Below are 10727 nucleotides of genomic sequence, written 5' to 3'. Positions count from 1 at the left end.
CAGTCGTTCGTCAGATCCAGGAGTGGCAGGAACAGCCGCACGGGCAACCCTGCCACCGCCCGAGCTGTTTGTTCTTGGGGGGTGACATACGACGACCGTGCGATGCGACACAGGAACGCTGTCGATGACGGCAGCTTGTTCCTGTCCTCCTCATCAGATGAGCACCGCAGCATGCTTTTCCCAGTCCGACTGACTAACCCAGATCCAGCATGGAGAAATGGTTCACAAGAAAGGTCAGTCCAATAATAGCTGAGTTAAAGCTGTCAATAGATCCTGACATAATCAACAGGTACACCATCATATCGTCTTGTTACCAATACGCAAATTCCTACGGGCTTTAGCCAAGCAAATACAAATTATACAATAGCTTTAGTGGATCGGAGGGGAGGGAGGGAGGGAGCCAGCGCTATCAGATTACATGGCAGGCTTCACATGTGTCACTAAATCATATATACAGCCGACGGTACAACATAGCAGCCATCCTACTCGAGCCCTAGCGCGCGGGAGATGCTACACAGAGGAGGATAACTTAACAACAACAACAACAAACAAACAAACAAACAAACAAAAATGGATTTGGAGGGGGTAAAGGAGGGGGTGCGGTAGGTCGGTGTGATGGATACAATTGGTAACACGTATGTATGGCGCCAGGGGTAAAAGCTGGCTTGGACGGTCTAGAATTCCGACATCAGCAGCTTTGAGCCTGGCTTTATTCTCACCAAGTCGAAGGGGTTCGGTTGGTCCACGCTGATGTAGTCCTTCGTCGTCAGCACCTGTGGATGGAACAGAGAGCGGATTAGTGCTCACGAGGAGGGGGAGGCTCCGCACCGAACCGCGAAACTGGGGGGAGTAAACTGGCGTACCAAGGTCTCGAAGAACATTCTCGACGCTTCCTTCCGCGTCTTCCCGCGCACCAGATGGTCGATAGCAACGCTCTTCCTCTCCAGACCAGACTCGTCGTCGAATAAAGCCTTGAGGTATCTTGCAACGCCCCTGAACAGTCGTGCGGAGAGACCGTCAAAGCGCTGAGCAAGGCCCTGAGCATTCTGAGCTCCAAATGAAATGTCGCTTTGGCACTGTACCTGGTGCGAGAAGACCAACCACTGTTGTCGAGAGACTGAAACTCGTTGGGATTTGGCTCATCGTCGTTGGCGTCGTCGAAGTCCCCGCCGTCATCATCGTCGTAGTTCAGAAAATCTGGAACAACACAAGGTCAGACAGTGACGAAGGCTTGTACTAGGGCTGTAGCTCACAGCACAGGACCAACAAAGTCTAGTGCGCGTGCTGGTTGGGGAAATATTGATGTATTCTAATAAACCCAGGATGTAATTACTGTCCGCAGGATTGATTGTGTATAAGTGGAAAGAAAGGTCCTAGGGGCACTTGGAATCTCCTACTATCCGTACATGCAAGGCATACACATTAGAGCACGTCAGAATGGAGGAGCTACCTGTATCAACACCATTAATTGCACTCCCAAAATCCTGTAAACCAAACAGGACACTGATTATTATATGGCCTTGATGTAAGTGAACAAAACAGCGCGACTAATTCTACAGCGAGTATTGGAACGAGAAGTCCAGGAAAAGCATACTGCAGCAAGCAATTAAAAGATTCTTAGAGCGTTTGCAATTTTTGAATATGCGTAAATGGACTCACATTGCTTTCCTTCAGTTCATAGTCATTCACCATATCCAGATCCGTAAGAGAACCCATGTTGTTTTCATGGAAGCCAGAATTATCTCCCATAGCAGACACATCATTTTCATTTTCAGCTGGTCGAGGAAAACCAGAGCCATCTTGATTATATTCCACCGCATTTTCATCCTTCATTGATCGAGGAAAACCAGAGGCATCTTGATTACATCCCACCGCATTTACATCTTCCGTTGGTCGAGCAAAACCAGAGGCATCTTGATTATATCCCACCGCATTTACATCTTCTGTTGGTCGAGGAAAACCAGAGGCATCTTGATTATAATCTACCATATTTTCATCCTCCGTTGGTCGAGGAAAACCAGAGGCATCTTGAACATCTTCTGTTGGTCGAGAAAAACCAGAGGCATCTTGATTATAATCTACCGCATTTTCATCCTCCGTTGGTCGAGGAAAACCAGAGACATCTTGATTATACCCCACCGCATTTTCATCCTCCGTTGATTGAGGGAAACCAGAGGCACCTTGATTATATTCCACCCCAGTAATCTCAGAAGCAGGGACCTCATTACTCTCGAAAATATTAGCATTACTATGAACAAAATGAGTAAGCTCCCTTGTCATGCCGTCCGTTGCGTGAGCGCAAGCTTGGCCAGAGTTATCTAGAGTCACATCTTGACTAGAAATGTTTGCATCAGTACTATGCAAATCAGATGGGACATCTTGAAAATGGTCACTATACAGTGTATTTACTTGAGCACGCTCTCTGTCAGCAAGTGCCACTTCTTTCTCATTACCAATAAAAGGTCCAGTCACCCCTTGAAACAGAGTGCCAATAACAAAATCATTAGATGCACCGTTAACCTGGTTGTTAGGAGGAACTTGCAAACTAAAAGCAGCTGTAGCGCCATATGCATCATTGGCACGTGGCAGCATGGCATCTGATTGAATCCCATCTGGTATGTGAAGTGGGCCATCAATAGTAGCAGCACCAAACCCAGCAATATTGCTATCTTCTGTAATTGCTTCAGGCATGTCTAATTGACCTTGCAGTTCCATGTTCTGTACAGCAGGATGTACAATAGCCTCATATGTCCGATTGTGTAATTTGTTTAGCTCCTCAGATAGGCCTAGTAGAGAGATAAAAATCAACCAATCATCTCTCAAGCTGCTTACGACTTCCATTTTTTCTAACTTACCATATGTCATGGTGTACAGAAAAAGTAAACAGAAAAACAAAGACATCACAAAAAACTTACAGGAAAAGATGGGCTCGTGGAATATATCATCTTCCAGTGAACCTTTCTCAATCATCCATATTTCGGAACGAGTGCATGGAGCTTTTTTACGAATGCGCCGTATATCCTCAGTGTTGATCAACTGTTGCCGTATAGTACTGGAGAAGGAAAGAGATGGTCACCAAGTGTCATACAAAACTTGTTTTGGAAAGCATTAATTAATTGTGTGCAGAGACTCATTCAGCAGGCACACACACAAAATGAATCCAAACAGTGAAATGTCAGACCAGGAAATATCCCAGATAAAAGTTTCAAGCAAAGCTGCAACATACTCTCCCTAGCATGAGCAAGACAGCTTCTGCAAACAAGATTGTTGTGGTGGCACAAAAAACATACAGAATAAACATGGAATTATGTCAAAACCTTAACGAGCACTAGAGACATCACAACATCTCTGCATAAGGACCTGGTTCAGGTTGGCATTACAACCACATGAGAAGAACCAAGTAAAGGGACTATGAAGATAGGGATTTCATATCCAACCAAGATTAAAAAAGGCAGTAAGAATTCCGCAAAGAATAAGTTCAGAAAAACAAGCAGTTGCTTGTTCATAATAAAAAGATCATTTGACAGTTATAAAGCAAATACGTACTCAGCATGCAGGACCATGGCATCGTCTATTTGCACTTTCCTCTTGAGTGTGCCCATCTTCGAGCCCAACCTCCGGCGTTTCAGAGACGATTCCCTCGGTGGTAGTGGTGTTGAATCAAGTGTGAATCCAGGGGTCCTTCTACCGACTAATGCAAGGTCAAGTCAAGTGATTAGGTAAACACAATAAATCCAGGCGACAGAAATGCATTGTATGTCATACATACCTAAAATAGATGCCAGTATATCATCATCATGGGGAACAAAATCGTTGGTTCGTATACCATGTGGTCGGCTAGACAACCTTTCAGTGGTCTCACTCTCTAAAGCTGGTAAGCTATCTTCCAGATGTCTTTTTCTGCTAGCAAGGCTGCCTATTATGTTACTTCCATCAGATTCAGTTGTTCCCTTTTCCGCAGTTATGAGCCCCAAGTCAATTGGATGATTGAATTCAGAATCTGGAACTGACAGCATTTTCTCAGGCTCAGCAAATTCTGAAGTTGCTAGTTCATTCAGTCTATCATTAGATGCCACTACTTGTTGCATTGCTTGGGCTTCATGTTGAAAATCTGCAATTTGTGTAATTGTACCTAAATAAAAGTTGTAGAAAAGTTACATGATCTCTAACCCTTTGCGATCATGGCACAGGCAAAATAAAACCAACAATGAATATCAACTGATTACCTTGTGCATCAATTAATGGCCCATTAATCTGTACCAGGTTCTCCACCACAGATGGTTCAGTAGAACCATCAACACATGGCTCTGAATCATTTACAGCCAAAGGTACATCTTTAATGGTTGCATTGACAGTTACAGTTTCAACAGATGCGGCTATACCATCAGAATTGACCAATTTATCAGCAGCGGGTTCTAAGTGATCAGCTTGACCCTGGGATGGTAAACCCTCACTTGTGTGCTGTTGTCCCGATGCATCAGCGTCCCAGAAAGCAGAAGACTCAACTTGCACATGCTTCGCCAATCCAAGTTCTGTCCTTTCAGCACCAACATCATTGGCATTTCCTGTAGCCGAATGAAGAAAATCTGAGGCTGGAGCAGCAGGAGTGTCAGTCTTTGCAGTTTCATCATTGGTTGACGGTGATGGTTTTCTCTGTGGACTTAGAACAGGACTTTCATGGACTCTAGAAGGAACTGTCTCTTCCATTAAACCAGGTGTAGCTGGGGCCTGAGCACTAATGAACTCTGGTGATGCAGGTTCATCACAAGTATATGGGCTAGGTTGAATGTACGAAGCTGATGGCCCTGCAATACCCTCATTATGCAATAATATATCATTCAAATCAGGAGTATGTACATTGTAACCAGTCCAGTTAGGGATACTGTTTCCTCCTAGGTCAATTGCATTCAGATTCAGTGAACCTAGCTTTCCATGACTAGAATGCCCACCATCCATGTTGTGGTATCCTTCAGCTATTATGTCTTGACTTTTGTTATCATCAATGTCCATATCAGTAGAAGGGACTGATGACCGACCTTGAATAATAATGCTGAAAGCACAAAGAAGAAAGATAGAACCAGTGTAACTTGCGAGACATGATTAAAAGGGCAACAATGCAGCATCGCCTAATTTGAAATGTTATGCCAAAAAAAGGAATTCAAAATATGAGTTACTACACACAGATAATTGGTATTATGACAATATCATTGAACTACACAATCCTAGTTTTGCAGCATAAATGAACTAATCACCATTCCTGGGGAACAATACAAAACTTTGCATGTAAAAAAAAGATACAGATTGTTACAGTCAGACAAAAAACAAGTTAAATGAAATGTACAAGAGATAATAAGATAGACAATATTCAAAAGAAAAAGGAGGCAATTTTACCCATCATCAGATTGGAGATGAATTGAGTGGTCCTTGTTCAGAATTAATTCCTGACAACAGATAAATATGATCAACCCTGTCAGAAAGTTTTAATGCTGGTATCATAAAGTCAGACGCTCTTCTATCAAAATAAGATAAACTATCAAGACAGATGGGACTTTTTTTCGCTTATTCTAGTTTAGAACATACAAAAACCACAAATGACCTCAATTTCAATAAATTGTTAAGTCCACTATTAGATGAACCAGAGTACCATCATGAAATCAGAGCATAACATAGAGAAAAAAAAGTATTCCAAGAGCAAAAACTGGAAAATATATACCTCCTCCAAGTCAAAGCCAATATGTGATGAACTGGCATCACCAAATCTTTCTGCACATTTAATAATTTACCATGGTTAAAATGTTATTAAAGAAATGAAGTCAGGCAAGATGTGGAGAGAGACAGGACCAACCATCTAGGCCAAACTGGGATGTTGAATACCCTGTTTTCTCTGGGTTGTCTTGCAAAGTGATCTGTTCTTTTGTGCTCACATGATGATCAGTGTCGCTGGATAATAGCGGAAAGTGTTCAGAAAAGAATTGAATAAAGCATTCTTAAATAGTGAACTTCTTCGACAGAAGCTGCGGCTTTACCCTTGAAACGCAGCTTCTGGCAGTTCAAAATCATCAAGATCGAATGTCTCAGGCAGAGTTATAGAGTGATACGGAGCAGTTGACTCTTCAGGAGGAAGATCAACAGCAGTGGACCTGAAAGCTTGTTTTATCTTCAGCAAAGCTTCGCTGCAGTCATGGAATAGGTAGTTGACCTTCCGAGAATAGATTCTGACCACGCCTAACATAAGATGACTTGATAACCGAAGTGCAATTGGAACATCAGGGAATATGATAGAATCTGCAGGAATAGCAACCATAGATTTTCAGCTCAGAATTATAGAAATTGCAGAATTGTTAGGCCAAACACTAATACTATCATTAAATTCTACACAATGTCATATCAACTGTACTGGATGGCAGATTTGCCCCATCCAGACTGGCAGCTATAAATATTTCATTCCTCAGACCCCACTCATGTGGGAGCCGCCAACACTAGGTCTGTCCCTTTCTTTTCTTTTTTTTCTTCAACATGTACTGCTCTAAGTTGTTGTTTTAAATTCTCCTTAAGTTGTTAAGGCTCACCTTGCCTTTTTTAGATTTACAGGGAAAGATGAAGTGACACTAGTAAATCATTGTGGTCTGGATTATCTCTAAGCAACCTTTTTCCTGAAGGCGCGCAATTCATGGTGTTGAACCTCATACTGGTGCATAGTAATTGGTAACCTAATTATGGTATGTGAGGTGATATAGACTACAATATCTAGATTTTTTCTAGGTAGAGAACTTGTGTGATTTGCTTTCAGTAATAACATGGTTACACGTTTCTCAGTACAAAACAGATGAAATAGCTAAAAAAACATAAGTTTATGTAGGGTGCAAAAAGATTGCACAGCAGAATGTAATATGACATATGGTGATTTGAATGTATTGTATTGGCTGCCTTGAAATTGTTACTACCCTAACCCAACATAATACAATAACTGGTCATGCCTACCAGAAAATAATAGAGCACATAACCAAAACGAAGTCTTTCTGAACAGAGTTAGATGGATACATGTGTTCATTCCTCAAAAGAAAATAGTATCAATTTCGCTGCATCATAATACCAAAAAACAGGACTACCTAGCAGATAATGATCTTCTGCAAGTACATTTTTCACGAGGCAACCCTGGCATTGGACTTCAGGCTGGTAGTTGTCCATACACACTTAATTTAGAGATCTCCCTAATTTATGATATGCAATGTGATGTCGGCTGAAATTCTGTTAAAATCTTCTTCTACATAAGGAACTTGAGTATGCTTTGTTTTCTGTGGTACATGTTTGCAACTTTGTATGTTTTTAATAAAGCATGGATGATATCGCCAGGTGTTAACAATAACAATTTATGCATGGTCTAAAAAATACACAACATAATATGGCATATAGTAAAAGGAACTGTCACTCAATATTGTCTATCTCAAAACTATTAACAACCCTAGCTTAACAGGCGAACTCAACAAGAGAATATTGGGGCAAATAGATAAACAGGTTTTTTCCCTGAGGCATGTGCAGCAGCAGAGATCAATGGATACATTCCATAAGCCACTAAAAAGAACTGTTTTTTCAATAGTACATCGTAGCTCAACGGATAGTGCTCAGTGTGTATGCGGGGAATTACAAAATTAAATCATAGCGCCTTGTGTATCACATGCATCAGATGGTGCTTCTGATAAACATTATGTGTAAGGGAAATGCATAAAATGTAACAGACACCTAAGCAGCATAGCAAAGCATTAAATTGGATGCTACACCAGTCTACCGAACTGTGTTTCTCCAAATCCAGAGCAGAGTGGTTGAATTATCCAACTCAACCAAGATTCAAGCTGCTTGACAGATAATAGCAGCAAAAACTAAAAGCACTCCTAGTCCTGGTATGGAAGTGATAAACGGACAATCACACAAAAAGAAAAGGAAATGGGAAAAAGAGGTTACACGGTAGTGCGAAAGGACCTCTAGCCAAGTTGGTTAGGTGGTCTGAGTAGCATTCCTCAGGTTCTTAGTTCGAATCCCAGTGGGAGCAAATTTCAGGTTGAGGCTAAAAAAGGTGACTCGCTGGTTCCCCTGGTTGTGTGCGCACAAGATGGACTGGCCTATGGGGGCGGATCCTCATGTAGGGACTACGAGGGCTCAAAGCACGAGTAAAGATCTGGCCTATAGGGGGTGAACCCTCATGTTGCATGGGGGACCAGCTTTCATGGCCTTTCTCGGTCGGGGCTCCGATCGAGCTTCTTCTTAATATAATACTGTGTGGGTGGTCTTTTCCCTACTGGCCGAGTTTTTTTAGATTACACAGTAGTCCAGCTAGAATGACGAATTATATTATCAAAAGGTTAAAAATAGTCACGGAGTAATCAAAGCCAGAAAGATGAGTTCTTTCCACATGTCAGGGACACGACACAGGGTGATAGTATTATATTGCTGTTGTTAGAGTGGACGCACTAACCAGTTCAACCCAAAAGTTCTTTTGGGTTGAACTGATTAGTGCTTCCACTCTAACAGTTGTAATAAGCTTTACCTAAGAATTTCTCCTGGTAGGACGAATTAATGCAAAAAAAACTAGTATTCCCAAAGGAGACACCCCTTCGGTCAGCAACAACCAATGTAACTGAGCAAAAAAGCCATCGGTGCTGTACCTAGCACTAGCAGGCAATAGAACAGCAAAAAGAAACAGCTACATGAACCAAGGTAGTATCATGCTAAATCTACCAAGTAATGATTTTCTACAGCGATGTAGATGATGCAGTGATGCACCGCAAATTAAACAAAAAAAGAACTGACAACTCATTGACAGCTGACAGTTCAAAAAAAGGTTATCTTTTTACGCTTCTGATAGCAGCAGGTAGAAGCTACTTAACGCTGGGCATAACTAGAAGCTACAAGACTGACGAGCATTAGCAAAACAACACTTTACCATCCTACGGGTCAGGTCACAGACCTAACAGTAGAGCAAAAAAACCTAGATTGAAAGCAAATTGTTGGAAGCTTGAGCAAGGCCACCCACCTACGGAGACGCCGATGTCCGTGTCCGCGACCTGGTTCTTGCGCAGCTTCCGCTCCAAGTGCGCGGCAATCCATATGGTCCCGAGGGGACCCTTTTTGGCCAAAATGAACTGCGAGTAAAACATCTCCGACTCCCCTCCTTACGCTGAGAAGGGGCGAACCCAGAAAAAAAAAGTCAATTTTTTGCGAAGACAATCGAAGTTAGCTGGCAGAAGACACGTGTACACTTGTAATTAGATCAGATCCGAGTAGAAATGCCAAATAGCGTAAGCTAGGGTTTGGGTGCACGGTTTCGCGCGGCAGGAAGGAAAAAGAAAGGGCGGGCATACCTCCAAGGGCATACCTGGAGGGTGCTCGTCACCGGAGCGGCACGGCGAAGATCTGGCGTCGAGCGGCAGCAGCGGTCGCTCAAGCGTCGCCACAGGCGAGAGGGACTGAGCGCGCACGCGGGGGGTGAAGGGAAGAAGAAAAAAGCAGGGGGGGAGATACTCCCGTGGAAATTTGTCTGTGACAGGAGCGGGGCTTTGCTTGGACTTGGACGCCTGCGTTGGCTGTGAGAACTGAGAAGCTGAAGCTGCTGCAAGCTGAAGACAAAAGTGACACACGTTTCGTGCACTCACCCCTGTGGTTGTTCGGAATATTTTTTTCCAGCCCTGGCGCTGCAAAATTAGCAAAACACCTCCTCGAGCTCGAGCAGTGAGTCTGTGTGTGAACTGACAGTGATGAAGTGACCGTGGCATCGTGCGGAGGAAATGTCACGTGGCTGTGGAGGTGGAGATAGCGTGCCGCACATTGAATTTAGCGGATAAAGTGCTTCCTCTAATTAAAGTTTATTTCGTATTATATCAAATGTTGGAATATTAATTATGAGAATTAAATATAGCTTTAATAAATTTGTCTCGTCTTTTATTATTTATCTGTGTTTTAGTTTTACACTTAGATTATATTTAATATCTATAATTATTATACAAATATTCTATATGGCAAAGACTACAGTTAGTTGAGTGGATCCAAACAAACATTCTATGTGAAGACTACAGATTCAAACACCCCCTGAAATATGTGTTGGCGTGGTTGGATCTCCTATCCGTGTGCATAGGAATGACAGTTGGGCGGGTACCCGTGGGTTTTCGATCCAATAGGGGACATGGCAGTCTACGGGTTCGGCGCGGGTATTGAACACTACATGACGGTTTTCCATAGGTGCGAACAGTATGCAAGCCTAAAATATGGCCCTATAACGTGATATATATAAGGTAGAGGCCCAACTGATTCGCTTGCCCTAAAGTCATCGCTTCCTTATTCCCTGCTTCCTCCATTATTCCCCGGCCACACGTGCACCACCTATTACTCCCCACATGTTGACGCGGCACCGTCCACTACTCCCCCACTGGTCGTTGTGGCGCTGCCCGCTGCTCCAGTCTCTAGGTGCTCCGTGCTCCTCCCACTGGTCGTCGTAGTGTCGCATTTTCGTAGAGCCGAGGAGAAAACTTCCCACCACGTTGAGAAATCACTCAACCTTCCCTCCCTCTCCCATCTTCCTTGCTCTGTTGCGCTTGCGCTGGCCCTAAGATTTACATTGCCTCCTCTCTGACACCTCACCCTCGCCTCCAGTGGGCCAAGCTGCCTCCTCGCGACCTATGCGCGACTGTAAACAAATGCCTATTTTGTTGCTCGGTCCAGGGAGCATTGAGCAGGAG

The 10727-nt window shown here is 43.2% G+C and overlaps 1 protein-coding gene across 4 annotated transcripts; it reads right to left on the bottom strand.

Annotated features, from left to right (window-relative positions):
* Nucleotides 1-221: 221 nt before the first annotated feature.
* Nucleotides 222-9707, bottom strand: LOC100383357 (uncharacterized). Of its 4 annotated transcripts, none has more exons than XM_008674962.3 (15): nt 9371-9707; nt 9029-9172; nt 6027-6285; nt 5846-5940; nt 5714-5763; nt 5392-5441; nt 4227-5050; nt 3770-4132; nt 3547-3691; nt 2916-3052; nt 1660-2786; nt 1451-1484; nt 1083-1197; nt 864-993; nt 222-773 (listed from the first exon to the last, which is right to left on the bottom strand). In XM_008674962.3, exons 2-15 carry the CDS (start codon nt 9150-9152, stop codon nt 675-677), a joined length of 3552 nt encoding a protein of 1183 aa, XP_008673184.1. In that variant the 5' UTR covers nt 9153-9172; nt 9371-9707; the 3' UTR covers nt 222-674. The 4 variants fall into 4 exon arrangements, with proteins under 4 accessions (XP_008673184.1, XP_008673185.1, XP_020405491.1 ...); XM_008674963.4 differs by having other exon boundaries at nt 3770-4111; nt 9371-9656; XM_020549902.3 differs by having other exon boundaries at nt 3770-4111; nt 9357-9581.
* Between the last annotated feature and the right edge of the window lie 1020 nt (nt 9708-10727).

This window comes from Zea mays, chromosome 3 (genome assembly GCF_902167145.1).
Source record: "Zea mays cultivar B73 chromosome 3, Zm-B73-REFERENCE-NAM-5.0, whole genome shotgun sequence".
Taxonomy (NCBI): Eukaryota; Viridiplantae; Streptophyta; class Magnoliopsida; order Poales; family Poaceae; genus Zea; species Zea mays.
The sequence above is the reverse complement of the archived record's forward strand: the minus strand, read 5'-3'. Positions and strand labels throughout refer to the sequence as shown.